This window comes from Salvia miltiorrhiza, chromosome 7 (genome assembly GCF_028751815.1).
Source record: "Salvia miltiorrhiza cultivar Shanhuang (shh) chromosome 7, IMPLAD_Smil_shh, whole genome shotgun sequence".
Taxonomy (NCBI): domain Eukaryota; kingdom Viridiplantae; phylum Streptophyta; class Magnoliopsida; order Lamiales; family Lamiaceae; genus Salvia; species Salvia miltiorrhiza.
Genome location: NC_080393.1, coordinates 3,279,775 through 3,296,345, shown reverse-complemented (window position 1 = coordinate 3,296,345; position 16,571 = coordinate 3,279,775). Strand labels below are relative to the sequence as shown.

General features: G+C 37.7%; 4 protein-coding genes across 4 annotated transcripts; 1 reads left to right on the top strand and 3 right to left on the bottom strand.

The window, feature by feature from the left end:
- Positions 1 to 2,681: 2,681 nt before the first annotated feature.
- LOC130991663 (UDP-glucosyltransferase 29-like) lies at positions 2,682 to 4,286 on the bottom strand. The gene has a single exon (XM_057915994.1). It carries the CDS (start codon positions 4,166 to 4,168, stop codon positions 2,798 to 2,800), a length of 1,371 nt encoding a protein of 456 aa, XP_057771977.1. The 5' UTR covers positions 4,169 to 4,286; the 3' UTR covers positions 2,682 to 2,797.
- A 1,091-nt stretch (positions 4,287 to 5,377) lies between these two features.
- On the bottom strand, positions 5,378 to 11,917 carry LOC130991662 (UDP-glucosyltransferase 29-like). The gene is made up of 3 exons (XM_057915993.1): positions 10,933 to 11,917; positions 10,242 to 10,248; positions 5,378 to 5,989 (listed from the first exon to the last, which is right to left on the bottom strand). The coding sequence occupies exons 1-3, from the start codon at positions 11,792 to 11,794 to the stop codon at positions 5,497 to 5,499; spliced, it is 1,362 nt and encodes a 453-aa protein (XP_057771976.1). The 5' UTR covers positions 11,795 to 11,917; the 3' UTR covers positions 5,378 to 5,496.
- LOC130991661 (uncharacterized) lies at positions 5,989 to 8,139 on the top strand. The gene is made up of 2 exons (XM_057915992.1): positions 5,989 to 7,122; positions 7,662 to 8,139. The coding sequence occupies exons 1-2, from the start codon at positions 6,396 to 6,398 to the stop codon at positions 7,697 to 7,699; spliced, it is 765 nt and encodes a 254-aa protein (XP_057771975.1). The 5' UTR covers positions 5,989 to 6,395; the 3' UTR covers positions 7,700 to 8,139.
- Positions 11,918 to 12,877: 960 nt separating the features above from the next.
- On the bottom strand, positions 12,878 to 15,634 carry LOC130991660 (beta-D-glucosyl crocetin beta-1,6-glucosyltransferase-like). The gene is made up of 2 exons (XM_057915991.1): positions 14,828 to 15,634; positions 12,878 to 13,600 (listed from the first exon to the last, which is right to left on the bottom strand). The coding sequence occupies exons 1-2, from the start codon at positions 15,531 to 15,533 to the stop codon at positions 12,984 to 12,986; spliced, it is 1,323 nt and encodes a 440-aa protein (XP_057771974.1). The 5' UTR covers positions 15,534 to 15,634; the 3' UTR covers positions 12,878 to 12,983.
- Between the last annotated feature and the right edge of the window lie 937 nt (positions 15,635 to 16,571).

The window sequence follows — 16,571 nt, the reverse complement described above, 5'->3', positions numbered from 1 at the left end:
AATAAAAATATATAGTTTAAACATAAACCTTTATTTTTATTATAACTATAAAATTACCATTCAATTTTGAAATTAATTTAAAATTAATTTTAAATCAAAAACTCTCTTTTTAATATAGTATAGATAACCATTTTGATTAAAAAGAAGTTGGCAAATAATCTGTTTAATTTTAAAAAGAATACATAATACCCTTGAAATTGTATTACCTAATTTAAATTATTATCATGACTAAATCATCCTTAATTTATATTGGAATGTTTCTAAAGATTTTATTTTCTTTTTTTAACTTTAATAATTTTGGAAAGCTATTGATTTATTTCCCAAAATATGGCCACTGTTTTTTTGGAAATGATATATAACAATATTATTAATTTTTTCTTTATTTTATCTAACATATTATTCGATTTACTTATTTAGCACTTTAACTAGTAACTAGTTTTGCTTCCGTGCGATACACGGTAATAATTATTTAACTAAATTATTTAAAAGTATAAGTAATCTATACCTTTTAATGTTGAATGTCTTTTTATATTATACTAATATTTTTATAACTTAAAAGATAATATTCATAATTTTTTTAACTTATATAAAAAAGATCTCACTAATACTATGATTGTTTAAATAAAGGTGACTTTTTATAGTTGTATGTAAGTTAAATCAATGACCAATATCAATTAACAACATATTTTTATCAACCATCACTATTAGCTGGTTAAAATGTCCATCAAAATATTCATCTGTTTTTATTTTAGGTTTCTATTAGGAAATAAATTTTTTCTAAAACTTTATTTATGCATATTAGTAAAAAAGATTTTCTAGAATTTTTATTATTTGATGCATAATATACAACTCTGAATTTTTTCAAAAGACTTCATTCGTCCCAGGTATATAGGCTGATTGAATTCTACACAATGATTAAGAAAACCATTGTAAAAGAAAATTATACAAGTATATTCCTAGTATGTCCATATTTATTATTTGACAATACATTATTGTTAGGGTGAATCAAAGAATTAAATTAACGCGTATCAGGACAATAAAGATGAGAAGAAGTTTCATGATTGTTTTGAGCACACTAAAATTTATACTCTTTTTGTCATGTGAATTTATGATTTTTTTTAAAGATAAATTTGAAGCTAAAATGAATTTATATATATATAGGAAAATACGAAAATATTTCATGTGTATTGCACCCCCGTGCAATGATAGTTCATTTGCAGTAGAAGAGATGAATAGGGGGGGGGGATGGTGGAACCCAGGACCATCCAATAGAATGATGAATTCATTGTAGATCTTTATGATCTAAATACAAAAAACGATTCATAGTTTATATCTTAAAGTGACTTTTAATTTATTTTAGTCAATCTTTGGTTCATAGTTTATATCTATATAACTATCATATAGTATAATATATTTTAGAGATACAAAATTAACTAATATTTTAATTAAAATAATAGAAAATTTATAACAAAAAAATACCAATATGATTTGGAGTAGACGAAATGAAGACAAACTAAAAATTAAAAATTAAAAATTATTTCTAAAATTAGCAAGTTAATTTTAGTAGAAAAAATATAACTTATTATTTATGAGAATAGTTTTCTTTTACATACAATAAGAATATTAGTAGAAAAATTAACGAAAAAATAAGAAGAATAGCGTTGACATAAAGATAAAGAGATTAGTAGAAAAGTTGTTATTGCTTGAGAAAGAAAACTATTCTTTTAGCATCTATAGATCAAATATAATTGGTATAAATATTAAAAAAAAAAAAGAATTTTAATGAAAAAATTGAAATTATGTGAGAAATTATCATATTTCATGTTATAATGTAATTCATGATTCTTACATTATATATAATGGACAATGAATATATTTGGAGGAATCATTAATTACTATGCTGTAATATTTGTAGGTGTGAACTAATTACCATAAACAAAATATATACATAAATCATAAATTTACATATGTTTAGTATTAATTATAAACTATCTATATTAATATATTATATGTAATAAATTTCAAAAAATAAGTACATTGATATGTACATACATATGTTATGTATTACATTATATACATGTGTATATATATAACCGACTATTAATATGTGAATGGATTAGTCAATATTGACATATTTATGATATCAACTAATTATCATATTTAATGCTTTAATTAATTGTTAATTACCAAATTTAAGATAGGACTAAATAGTGATTGGTATAGAAATTACACTCTAGTTTTGGGCGGGAAAAAAATTGTGAAGTTGGATGAGCTTTTATATATATAGATTTTTTTCTTTTTTTTTAAGATGACCACTTTTTTCGGCAACTGATATGTATTATTATTATTATTATTATTATTATTATTATTATTATTTGATCACTAATAATTAATTTTTTCTTTATCTTCTTTCAAAAATGCAAATAAAATCAACCAAAAATTGTGCGAAAAATGACTGTTGATCATTTGATGATGCTTTAAAAGAGAAGTGAATGATAATGTTAGTCACTCTTGCCAAACTATCAAATATCTCTATTTGTTTAGCTTGCTATTGTTGTTTTTGTCACTTTACAGTTGCATGATTTTTTACAAATCCTTTTTTTAATAGGGTTTTTAATAAAAATCCTAGTTTCTGTTTTTTGATTATGTTGGAAATGGTACCTAATCCTGTCATCACTTCTGTTCTGATCTGTATGAAGGAAATAAGGCAATTATATTTCTGTTTCTGTCATATTTCTTAATCAACATGAGATGAAACAGATACACATGTATAGTACTTCTGAAATAATCCATAATATCAGCAGTTTGTTGTGTGTTTCTTCAAACACAGCTGCCACAGCTGCTCAGCTACTTCATCCAAGACTTGTCCCTCTTCCCTCTTCAACCTCTCACTCAATCCACGAGCACGGCGCCTCAGCTCTGCGCCGCCCTCCTCCTCCACCACCTTCCTAATAGCCTTACTTATCTCCTCCCCTTTAAACACACCATCTTCACTTCTTGAAACCTCCACACAGCTGCCGGCCTCCACCAACATCCTAGCATTTATAGGCTGATCATTCTTCATAGGCATGGCCACGACTGGGACCCCAAAATACATGCTCTCCATACAAGAACTCCACCCACAATGGCTCACAAAGCCACCCACATTTTCATGGCCTAATATATCAGCCTGTGGTGCCCATCCTGTCACAACTAGTCCTCTCTCCCCTGCCCTCTCGAGGAAGCCCTCTGGCAGCACCTCGTCTAGGCTCACCGTTGCTCCCAATGGAAACCTGATGATCCATATGAAGCTCACACTACAGAGCTCCAGCCCTTTTGCTATCTCTTCTATCTCAGACTTGGACAGGAAGTACTCACTCCCAAACGAAATGAAAACAGTCGAATGCTGGCTTTTCTTGCTCAGCCACTCGATTATCTCTGAACTTTCTTGGTTACTTTGGGTGGTGTGAGTGATCAATGGACCAACAGGGACTATTTTCTTCCCAGACAAAGTGGAGAGGTAATCAATGTACTTCCCTTCAACCTCTCTACTTGTCTTTTGCAAGACAGCGTCGCAAGATTGCTTGAAATTCCCAAAAAGGAAATCTTGATCAACATCGTGGATGATGGAGTACAGAAATTCCATGCCATCCCATAATTCTTGCAGCTCGTGGCCCTCGAACTTGATAGCCGGGAAGGGGAACTCGGCCTCACCAAAAGTGTGCTTGTGATGCAGGAGGGAATAATCAGTGGCTCCATAGATGGAGAAGTGAACTGCAGAGATGCCTTGTGATGCAGCAATCTTGGCAGACCAAGGCTGGAACACGTCGTACACTACTAAATCAGGTTTGAGGGCGCTGATGATGTCCGTGAAGCTGGTGTACGACGTCTGGAAGGCCTTGAGGAGGGTGAGCATGAGAGATGGAGGCAGGTTCTTGGTGGTGTGGTGGTGAGGAGGGAGATCTTCAGATGGTTCTAGATGGATCTCAACTAGCTCGATTGAGCTGTTTAACGCGTGTTTGTTGATGAAGGCCTTGATGGAATCAAAATTGATGGATGTTGAGCACAAGTATATGTGCAGGTTTTTTCTGTGCAAGATGGCTTTGGCTAGCTCTAGAAATGGAAATATGTGGCCATGAGCCAACCATGGGAACATGAGAATACTAATTCTAGAAACTTGTGTTTCCATTTTGGAGCTGCTCTGATCAATCAAAGGTTTTGAGATTTTTAGTTACAGAAGTTGAGGTATCAATGTAGAAACTATTGATGAACTACACATGGAGTCTTCACATTTTCTTTAATTAATGAGGCACTAAATAAAGAAGTTATATTTTAGATTGCAGATCTTAATTATTTTTTTTTAATCAAGGCATATACAACAAATAAACTTCGAATTCTTCTTTAATCAATGAGGGCCATTTTCTCCATTTCTTTATCATAACATGTTAGTTTTCTTGCCATTTGTTTGTTGCATTTGTCAGTGATGCTCTTGCCTCCATTAAGATTCCTCATCACATAATAAAGATCCTGATTTGTCACTTTATAATTACTCTCACTTAACAACTTTTGTCTTGTAACGTAATTTATTTGCTCACTTTTCAATACAAGGCTTTTGCTCATTAAATGGTGAAGAAAACTCTTAGAGAATGTGATTCCAGCGTTCTGTTTTGACTGTCTCAAGCATTGTTTATAAAGAAAATTCAATCTTGATTCTAGAATAAAGGTTAATGTGGTCTGAAATGATCATCTATAATGGATTTAGTGAATTGTTGAAGAGGGAAGACGAACAAATTACCGATCAAGTGGAGCTGAGCAGCTTTTTTTGAAGAAACAGACAAGAAGCTGCAGATGTTTAAGATGGATTTTTAAGTCTTAGTTGTAGCATATGAGTTCTTATATTATGCCTAATTTCAGTGTGGTGCAACATTTCTCCACATGTTTCGACATCGTTTTACTGCATTGAGACGTGCTGTATGTAAGTTAGATCACAAACTGCATATCTGATATGGAAAACAAAAAAAAAAATTGTTGATTAAAAGTTTGATTATTGATCATAGTTATGGTTAAATTTTTTTACATTTTTAATTAAGCAAGAAAACTTGGAGTTGAGTTTGCAAGATGCATCAAGAGAAACTCAATCAAGTTGGATAATAAGTTGATGATGCATTAGAAGAGAAGTGAGTGATAAACTGATAATGTTAGGCATTCTTGCCAAACTATCTAATATCTCTATTTATTTAGCTTGCTAGTTGCAAAAAAAAAAAAAAATAATTAATTTTTTAAGGGAAAAGTTGCATGATTTTTAATAAATCCTAGATGATATTTTTTTTTTTGGGGGTTGGAAATGGTACCTAATCCTGGCCTCACTTCTGTTCTGTTCTGTTCTGTTTATAGGAAATAAGGCCATAAGATTTCTGTTTCTGTCATATTTCTTAATCAACATGAGATGAAATAGAAACACACATATAGTACTTTTGAAATAAATCCATAATATGGATACTTATATATGCTTAAATATCAGCATCTTGTTGTCTGTTTCTTCAAACACAGCTGCCACAGCTGCTCAGCTGCTTCATCCATCACTTGTCCCTCTTCCCTCTTCAACCTCTCACTCAATCCACGAGCACGACGCCTCAGCTCTTCCCCGCCCTCCTCCTCCACCACCTTCCTAATAGCCTCACCTATATCCTCCCCTTTAAACACCCCATCTTCACTTCTTGACACCTCCACACAGCTGCCGGCCTCCACCAGCATCCTAGCATTCATAGGCTGATCAATTTTCATAGGCATGGCCACGACTGCGACCCCAAAATACATGCTCTCCATACAAGAACTCCACCCACAGTGGCTCACAAAGCAACCCAAATTTTGATGGCCTAATATATCAGCCTGTGGTGCCCATCCTGTCACAACTAGTCCTCTCTCCCCTGCCCTCTCGAGGAAGCCCTCTGGCAGCACCTCGTCTAGGCTCACCGTGGCTCCCAGTGGAAACCTGATGATCCATATGAAGCTCATGTTGAGAATAAGATTCCAAAGTTAGTCAAAAGAAAAGCATCATGTAAAGTTAGTCAAAAGATAATCAAGGATCCCTTAATTATAGGGATCCTCATGATGTTGTAGGGATCCTCATGATGTTTTAGAATATCAGCTCCCTTCTTAATACTATAAAAGGGGATGATTGTATAAGCAGGAGATATCAAGAAAAAAGAAATACAATTACAATCTTTAGCTTCTCTTTATCTTTCTCTATGCATTATGATGATACAATGTTTTAACATGGTATCAGAGCAGGTTTAACCATAGGAACTCAGAAACGAATCATTATCGTTCATAATCCAAAACCAAAACATTCCTAGCCAATTCAAATCAGTTTGTGGAGAAACTCACCGGCGACAGTTTCGATCGCCATTCCAAAAATGAAGAAAGCTTCCAAAACCAGCGGCAGCGGCAAGCCCAACGCCCCTCAGCTGCGCAAGGACCGCAAGTCAGGCTCGGGCCTGCTCGGCTCCCCTAAGAAAGGCGGCCATGGCGGCAAGTTCACGTGGGCAGGCGACGGCTACTCCACGGTCGAGCTGGGCCGCTCCGACATCCACCTCGCCGGCTCCGCTGTAGAGGATTCCGCAAGCGGGTGCGGCGCCACAAGCCCAAGCCCGGCGGGCAGCTTCATCATAAGCTCATGCAGAGCCACCACATACCCCGCCGTGTGCGAGAAATCCCTCTCAACATACGCGGCGACAATAAACAAGAGCCCGAAGCAGCAGGTGATGACGGCGCTGACAGTGAGCGTGGACACGGCCGAATCAACCAAGCCATTCGTGAAGAAGCTCACCAAATTCCGCGGGCTGAAGCCGAGGGTGCGGTCCGCCATCAAGGACTGCTTGGAGGAGATGAACGACGGCGTTGATGGCCGAGAGACCGCCGGATCGGCGGTAGCAGTGGGTAGAGCCGAGAAGTCCGAGAGAGGAGGGGGAGAAAACGCGACCGGCAACCCGGCTAGCGGCGAGGCTGCCGGCGTAGATGGCCGAGATGGCCAAGGAAGCAGCAGCTCGGCGACTGCCGGCGCCTCTGCCGGCGTTAATGGCCGAGGAACCGAGAGATATCAGCAAGGCGGAACCAAGGGAGAGAAAGAGGCGCATGATTTAGGTATAGGGTTTGATGAATATCCATCAAACCCTCCCATTTTTCCCTTCTCTCAATTGCAGTCCCCTATTTTCCGTAAATTACAAAAGAAACCCCATTTTTTTGAGTCTAGTCCCTCAAGTTTATGGAAACCCCAGAATGAACCCCATGTTATTAAAAACAGCCACACAGTTATGCCCAACTCAATTTTTGACCCTAAACCATGTCAAAATTCGAAAATAACCCCTACTGCATGTCAAGTGTCAAATAAACAAGTCAGTAGAAAAACAAATTGGATTTTTGATTGTGGAGCTACAGACACTATGACTTTTGACAAATCAGATATACTTGAGTCATCAAAATCCTTTAGAACTCATGTACAAACTGCTAATGGTGACTTAACTCAAGTAGAAGGGGCCGGAACTATAGAAATCTCCCCAACCTTGCGATTATCCAATTGTCTATATGTTCCGTCCCTATCTCATAAGTTGTTGTCAATTAGTCATGTTACTAAAGAACTCAATTGTACCATGATAATGCATCCTCACTTCTGTTTACTTCAGGATATCAGGACGGGGGAGATTATTGGGCGTGGCACTGAGCGGGATGGATTGTACTATGTGGATGAGATAGCTCAACAAGGCAAGGTGATGCTGGCTCACGGAACTGCTGACCGGGAAGCCTGGCTTTGGCACCGTCGGTTAGGGCATCCATCCATGGGGTATCTTAAGCTTTTATTTCCTAAATTAATAAAAAATGGTGAGAATTTATCTTGTGAAACTTGTGTTTTAGCTAAAAGCCACCGAAAATCTTTTAAGCCTAATGACACACAAGTAAACTCCATATTTTCTCTTGTTCATTCTGATGTTTGGGGTCCTTCACCCGTGGTAGGGGGACAAGGTTTTAAATATTTTCTGTTATTTATTGATGATTGCACTAGGATGACATGGGTATATTTTTTAAAACACAAATCTGAAGTTTTTGAAAAATTTACTCATTTCCATACTATGGTTCAAACTCAGTTTCAGAAAAACATCCAAACCCTTAGAACTGATAATGGAGGGGAATTTGTTAATAATTCCATGAAAATATTTTGTCAAACAAAAGGGATTATTCATCAAACTACTTGCCCCCACACTCCTGAACAAAACGGAGTTGCCGAAAGAAAAAACCGAATTTTACTTGAAATGACTCGTTCTATGATGATTGAGTCTCATGTTCCCTCCTCGTTTTGGCCCGAGGCCGTGGCAACCTCGGCTTACCTTATTAACCGTCTCCCTACTAGGACTCTTAAACTTCAAACACCATTACAGAAATTGTCTACTCTGGCCTCCATACCTCTTGCCCTTACACTTCAACCACGGGTCTTTGGGTGCTCTGTTTTCGTTCACATTCCTAAACATGAACGCACCAAATTCTCTCCTTGTGCAGTCAAGTGTGTGTTTGTAGGATATGGAGTTAATCAAAAAGGATATAGGTGTTACAATTCCAAAACCCGTCAAATCATCACCACCATGAACTGTGATTTCCTTGAAACTGAGTATTTTTACTATAACCACCTTACCAGTCAGGGGGAGAGTGAGAGTGAGATCGACTTGTTAAGTTGGTTACCAATGCCAGTCCCAGAAGCAGATCCAACAGAAAAGGTTAACCTAGCCACCGAGCTTACTTCATCCACATCTGAGCAATCCAATCCACCGCCGCCCCAAATATCTTCTTCGCCACTGATATCTGAGGTAAGAGATTCTGAACCTATTACTATGATTTCGGGTTCTACTGATCCTGTTTCTCAAGTGGTTGAAGAAGAAGAACAGGAAGTACAAGAGGAGCATACAATGGGTGCAGACAAGGGGAGATATGTGTTACCCCCTAGAAGTACTCGAGGAATTCCTCCTAAACGTTATTCACCAGAAAAGTTTGGGAAGAACTCTCGGTATTCTATTGGGGGTATCGCCAAAGGGAACCTATCCAAAACTGCCGCTGCCTATGAAGTAGCTTTGTATGACGAAGAGATCCCAAAGAATGCGGAACAGGCCTTAAAGATTCCACATTGGAGAGATGCCATGAAGAAAGAAATAAGTGCACTGAATCGAAACCATACATGGGAGAAGTGTAGACTACCAAAGGGGAAGAAAACTGTAGGATGCAAATGGGTCTTCACAATCAAAAGGAGACCGGATGGATCTATTGAGCGTTACAAAGCTCGATTGGTCGCAAAAGGATACACACAGATGTATGGGATCGACTATGAGGAGACCTTCTCACCTGTTGCAAAAATGAACACTGTCAGAGTACTCCTCTCAATTGCTGCTAATAAAGACTGGGATCTTCATCAGTTCGATGTTACAAATGCTTTCCTTCATGGAGAGCTTGAAGAAGAGAGGGAAGTCTACATGGAGGTGCCTCAAGGTTTTTCAGGAGATTTTGGAGAAGGTGAAGTTTGCAAGTTGAAGAAAACCTTATATGGGCTCAAGCAGTCTCCCAGAGCTTGGTTTGGAAGATTCACCGCAGCCATGAAGAAGTTTGGGTACCAGCAAAGCAACTCAGATCACACCTTATTCTTAAAGAAACGAGGTGATTTGATCTCTTGTTTGGTCATTTATGTTGATGACATGATCATAACAGGGGATGACACAGAGGAGATTCAAAAGTTGAAAGAAAGCTTGTTCAAAGAGTTCGAAATGAAGGACTTAGGAAAACTAAAATACTTCCTCGGAATTGAAGTTCTCAGATCAAAGAAGGGGATCTTCATCAACCAGAAAAAGTATACTCTAGATCTCCTAGCTGAAACTGGGATGCTAGATTGCAAGCCAGCAGAAACTCCTATTATTATAAATCATGGGCTACAAATTGTGGAAGGAGCTCAGTTAGCCGATCGAGGACAATATCAGCGTCTGGTAGGGAAACTTATCTACCTATCTCATACTCGACCTGACATTGCTTATGCTGTTGGTGTTGTTAGTCAATTCATGCACCAACCACAGGCTGACCACATGGAAGCTGCGCTCAGAATTGTGAGATATTTGAAGAAGACCTTTGACTATGGAGTGCTGTTCAAAAAGACTGGACATCTTGAGATACAAGCTTACACCGATGCTGACTGGGCAGGAAACCCGAATGACAGAAAGTCAACTGCTGGATACTTTGCATCTGTGGGAGGAAATCTAGTCTCATGGAGAAGCAAGAAACAAAAGGTGGTTGCTCTCTCAAGTGCAGAATCAGAATTCAGAGGAATCAAGAGTGGGTTAACCGAAGTCCTTTGGCTAAGAAGATTGTTGATGGAATTAGGCCTTCACCCAACAAAGACGTGCCAAATGTACTGCGACAACAAGGCTGCCATCAGCATATCTGAGAACCCAGTTCAACATGATAGAACTAAACATGTAGAAGTGGATAGGCACTTTATCAAGGAAAAGATTGAGGAAAAGATTGTGGAGCTCCCGTTTGTGAGGTCCGAAGATCAGCTCGCTGATATCTTAACCAAGGCTGTGGACTTCAAAAGTTTTTCAGAAGTTCTTTCCAAGTTGAGTATCGGAAATCCCGTCACTCAACTTGAGGGGGAGTGTTGAGAATAAGATTCCAAAGTTAGTCAAAAGAAAAGCATCATGTAAAGTTAGTCAAAAGATAATCAAGGATCCCTTAATTATAGGGATCCTCATGATGTTGTAGGGATCCTCATGATGTTTTAGAATATCAGCTCCCTTCTTAATACTATAAAAGGGGATGATTGTATAAGCAGGAGATATCAAGAAAAAAGAAATACAATTACAATCTTTAGCTTCTCTTTATCTTTCTCTATGCATTATGATGATACAATGTTTTAACAGCTCACACTGCAAAGCTCCAACCCTTTTGCTATCTCTTCAATCTCAGACTTGGACAAGAAGTACTCACTCCCAAATGAAATGAAAACAGTCGAATGCTGGCTTTTCTTGCTTAGCCACTCGATTATGTATGACTGTTCTTGGTTGTTTTGTGTGGTGTGAGTGATCAATGGACCAACAGGGACTATTTTCTTCCCAGACAAAGTGGAAAGGTAATCAATGTACTTCCCTTCAACCCCTCTACTTGTCTTCATCAAGACTAGGTCACAAGATTGCTTGATATTCCCAAAAAGGAAATCTTGATCATCAAGATCATGGATGATGGAGCATAGAGAGGCCAGGACATCACATATTTCTTGTAGCTTGTGCCCCTCGAACTTGATTCCCGGGAAGGGGACCTCTGCCTCACCAAATGTCTGCTTGTGATGCACGAGGGAATAAGCAGTAGCTCCATAGATGGAGAAATGAACTGCAGGGATACCTTGTGATGCAGCAATCTTGGCAGACCAAGGCTGGAAGTAGTCATACAGTACTAAATCGGGTTTGAGGGTGCTGATGATGTCCGAGAAGCTGGTGTACGACGTCTGGAAGGCCTTGAGGAGGCTGGGCATGAGAGATGGAGGCAGGTTCTTGGTGGTGAGGTGGTCAGGAGGGAGATCTTGAGATGGTTCTAGATGGATCTCTACTAGCTCGATTGAGCCGTGTAACGCGTGTTTGTTGATGGAATCAAAATTGATGGATGTTGAACACAAGTATATGTGCAGGTTTTTTCTGTGCAAGATGGCTTTGGCTAGCTCTAGAAATGGAAATATATGGCCATGAGCCAACCATGGGAACATGAGAATACTAAATCTAGAAACTTGTGTTTCCATTTTTGGAGCTGCTCTGATCAATCAAAGGTTTTGAGATTTTTAGTTACAGAAGTTTTGAGGTATCAATGTAGAAAATATTGATGAACTACACATGAAGTCTTCGCACATATCTTTACTGAATGAGACACACAATAAATAAGTTATATTTTAGATTGCAGATCTTAATTAATTAATGTTTTTTAATCAAGCCAGGAGATTCATGACATAATAATCAAACTTTGAATTCTTCTTTAATCAATGAGGGCTATGTCCTCCATTTCTTTATCATAATATGTTAGTTTTCTTGCCATTTGTTTGCTGTATTTGTCACTTTATAATCACACTTACTAAAAAAGTCTTGTCTTGTAATATAATTTATTTGATCACTTTTGAATGCCAGACTATGCTCATTATATAGTGAAGAAAAGTCTTAGAAAATGTGTTTTCAGTGTTTTGTTTTGACTATCTCAAGCATTGTTTGTAAAGAAAATTCAATCTTGAATCTTGAAAAAAGGTTAATTAATGTGGCCTAAATGATCATCTACTATAATTTATTGAGTGAATTGTTGGAGAGGGGAGAGGAACAAATTATGGATCAAGTAGAGCTGAGCAGCTGTGTTTGGAGAAACAGACAAGAAGCTGCATATGTTTAAATATACATATTGTATTTCAAAATAAAAATAAAAGATATTTAAAAAAAAAACTAATAAATGAAGAGGTGCGGCTGGGCTCCATGCCCTTATTTATATATTTAGTTTTAATTAATTAATAAATCTCCATTTGAGATTAATGAATCTTAAATAAGGACTTACGAACAAATGCATTATTAAAACGATACATATAATATTACATAGGATGCAAGTGGGACACGAAAAATATTGGAGCGCACTAATAAATCTCCTTTGAATATGACTATTAACTCTGACTATTTGTAGGATTTCTTTAGATAATCTCATAATTAATCTATGGCGATCTCTTCATTTTATTTTTATTTTTTTTATTGAAAGAGGGAGAGCGGTGAGATTTTGAATTTTAGACCTAACTGTTCGCAGACAGGAGTTCGCACTGCTGTGTTTATAGATTAGTGTTTTGGGGAGAAATAAATATTCTAAAAACTTACATTTCTTAGATATTCATCAATTTATAATTAAGTCAATAAACATTAAATTCTCTTGATTTTCATGAGATTATAATATCGTCACTCCACCAATTAGACCATACGATGGGCACAAATTCGCCTGAGATGCTCCGCGGCCTCACCGACCCCGCACTCTTCCTCCGCCCTCATCGCCTCCCTGATCTCCGCCGCCCCGGCCCTCATCCCCTCCCCGCTCTCCACAACTCTTCGGATCGCCGCCGCCACGTCATCTCCTCTAAAATCTCCGTTGTCGTCCCTCGCCACCTCGACGCAGACGCCGGCCTCCATCAGCAGCCTCGAATTCAACGGCTGATCGATCTTGATCGGAACGCCGATCACCGGCACCCCAAAATACAAGCTCTCGATCGTAGAACTCATCCCGCAATGACTAATGAAACCACAAACATTCTCATGCGCCAAAATCTTGGTCTGCGGGGCCCACCCCTCCACTATCTTCCCTCTCTCTCCAACTCTCTCAGCAAACCCTAACGGCAGCGCTTCTTTGGTTTCTTCTTCCTCACTCTCTCCTCGAGGAAACCTCACCACCCATATGAAGTTGGCTTTCGAAGCTTCTAGACCTTTCGCCATTTCTCGCATTTGATTCTTGGACAAGTAGTTCTCGCTTCCAAATGAGATGAAAATGGTCGAGAATCTCTCTTTCTTGCTTAACCAATCCATTATGTCTGAATCTGCATCAATGTCGAAGTTCTATAAAGGCTATATTTTATGAACTTGAGATTTGTAAAGAAAAATTTTAATTCTTATGATTTAATTTGTGCTTTTATGCACGGAAATTAATTTTATATCTTATATATATATATATATATATATATATATATATAGGCCAAGGTTCAATGAATAAGGCCTAAATGTAAGAAAGAAGAGAGAAATAATCTCATCCGTTGATCTTAACTAATCTAACGGACATGATTTGTTCACGCCATGTTCAACGGATTTTTTCTTTGAACATATGGGGGGTCGAAACCCAGAACCCCCAAAAATATTGTATATGTTCACGAATGTTCAACGAAAAAATCCGTTGAACATGGCGTGAACAAATCATGTCCGTTAGATTAGACAAGATCAACGGATGAGATTACTTCTCTCTTCTTTCTTACATTTAGGCCTTTTTCATTGAACCTAACCCTATATATATATATATATATATATATATATATATATATTAATATATGTATATAATAAATTATTAATTCACAAAAATAAATAAAGAAATCCACAATAATAACAAAACTGATATTATGAAAAAGCAAAAAACTAAGTTAAAAGAAAAAAGATAGAAAATTAAAAATAAAAATAAAAAATAATTAAAAAATGAACTTATTAAACAAAAGATGCAAAATAATTTTTATTTTAATTTTTAATCTTAAAAAAATAACTTTCACATTTTCAAGCCAATACTTACGTAAAATATGGAGTATTAAATTAAAGTTGTTGTCGTGATCTTTAATTTGATATGCATATCAAATATTTTACAATCAGTCGAATTTCACAATTTTAGAATGTACGAGTAAATATAAAAATAAGAAGATAAAAACATAAATAAAAAAAATTAAAAAATAGAATAATAATATATTATTAGTTAAAAGATAAAATCAAAGTACAAATTATGGTTAGAGTGAAAAATGATGTGATACTTAAATAAGTGAAATGAGACTTTCTTCGTGAATATATAAAAAAAACACGAAAATTTGAGTATAATGGGATGTATCTTGCACGAAATTGATATGCATTCATAATAATGTTATTTATACGATTTGAAATTAGGACGTGAATTCAGATCAGAATTCGAATTAAGATTTAGGTGTGGGTGTAATCTAATTGTATAGTGCACCCGATTGTACGCAAGACCACCTCATAAAGAAATAGATACGTATAACTTTTCAGTTTTCGTTTACCATGTCCACCGTTGTCGGAGGCGGTTGTAATAAGTGGGCCCAGGGCGAGTATTTTCTTGTTACACAATTGAGAAAGGTAGTCCATGTATTTCCCTTCGATGGCCGGCGACGTCTTCATCAAAACGACGTCGCGGGAGCGGTTGAAGGAGGGAAGCCCGTTGTCTAAGTTCTCCACGTCGAAATCGGAGGTGGTGACCCGCCGCGCCGCCAACTCGTGGCGGTGGAGGTACATCGCGTCGTGGGGGAAGGGGGAGCCCTTCCTGGTGAGGTGGTGGTAGTAGAAGGAGTAGGCGGCGGCGCCGGTGGTGGCGAAGTGGACGGCGGGGATGTTCAGGGCGGCGGCGGCCCAGGCCTGGAAGCAGTCGTAGATGAGCATGCTGGGGCTGAGGGAGGCGACGATGGCGGAGAAGGCGGCTTTGGAGGCGTGGAAGGCCTCGTGGAGGCGCGGCATGAGGTGGGGCGGCGCGTGCTTGGTGGTGTGGAGCTCTGGCGGGAGGTCCGGCGGGGAGGGGAGGTGGAGGGGGACGAGGGTGATCGGGATGTGGCGGTGGTCGGGGAGGGATTGGAGGATGATGGGAGTGGAGCAGAGGAAGATGGTGAAGTTTAGCTTCGAGAGGTTCTTGGCTAGCTCGAGGTAGGGGAAGACATGGCCATGGGCTAGCCATGGGAACATTAGGATCGACAGACTTGCTTGCTTTGCCTCCATTGATCAACACACTCTCTCTCTCTCTCACACACACACACACTGGGAGGTATCAATATGGAAACTATTGATGAACTATATATGAAGTCTTCACACATTTCTTTAATGAATTGAATGAGACAAAATAAAGAAGTTATATTTTAGATTGCATATCTTAATTAATGTTTTTTAATCAAGGCATGAGATTCAGATGACATAACAAAATAAACTTTGAATTCTTCTTTAATCAATGAGGGCCATTTTCTCCATTTCTTTATCATAACATGTATGTTAATTTTCTTGCCATTTGTTTGTTGCATTTGTCAGTTATGTCCATGGGACCATGACGTACGATTCCTCATCACATAATAAAGATCCTGATTTGTCACTTTATAATTACTCACTTAACAAAATTTATTTGATCACTTTTCAATATATACCAGGCTTATGCTCATTAAATGGTGACGAATAAAACTCTTGGAGAATGTGATTCCAGTGTTGTACGTACATGTTTTGATTATCTCAAGCAGCATTGTTTATAAAGAAAATTCAATCTTGATTCTTGAAAGTTCAATTAATGTGGCCTTAAATGATCATCTATAATGAATTGAGTGAATTGTTGAAGAGGGAAGATGAACAAATTATGGGTCAAGTAGAGGTGAGTAGCTTTAATTTGTTTGAAGAAACAGCAGACAAGAAGCTGCATATGTTTAAGATGAATTTCTAGTTTTAATTGTAACATATGAGTTCCTATATGCCTAATTTCAGTGTGCTGTGACATTTCTCCACCTATTTGACATCATTTTAGGTTGGGAAAAATGTATTTCAGAGTTTGATATTCTTTAAAAATTTGGAATGGGAGGAAGTTGCAGACTTTGCAAAAAAATATTTGTGTTTTTTTTTCTTGAGTTAATTGCATGTAATATCAAGAATATTGTCCGAAATCCATTTTTCCCATAATGTTTAAAAAATATTCATTTTTTTATGAAACGCTGCATTTAATACACCGGAAAGTAACAAGTATGGCGCGTCCCAGCTAGCTAACCACATCAGCGCCACGTC

What these genes read in the sequence shown, in the direction of transcription:
- LOC130991663 (XM_057915994.1), bottom strand. Translation starts at nt 4,168, where the DNA reads ATGGAAACACAAGTTTCTAGAATTAGTATTCTCATGTTCCCATGGTTG.
- LOC130991661 (XM_057915992.1), top strand. Translation starts at nt 6,396, where the DNA reads ATGAAGAAAGCTTCCAAAACCAGCGGCAGCGGCAAGCCCAACGCCCCT. An exon ending in GAAAGAGGCGCATGATTTAG is followed by an intron (nt 7,123 to 7,661) that starts GTATAGGGTTTG and finishes TGTTTACTTCAG; the next exon opens with GATATCAGGACGGGGGAGAT.
- LOC130991662 (XM_057915993.1), bottom strand. Translation starts at nt 11,794, where the DNA reads ATGGAAACACAAGTTTCTAGATTTAGTATTCTCATGTTCCCATGGTTG.
- LOC130991660 (XM_057915991.1), bottom strand. Translation starts at nt 15,533, where the DNA reads ATGGAGGCAAAGCAAGCAAGTCTGTCGATCCTAATGTTCCCATGGCTA. An exon ending in CTCCGACAACGGTGGACATG is followed by an intron (nt 13,601 to 14,827) that starts GTAAACGAAAAC and finishes ACATTGATGCAG; the next exon opens with ATTCAGACATAATGGATTGG.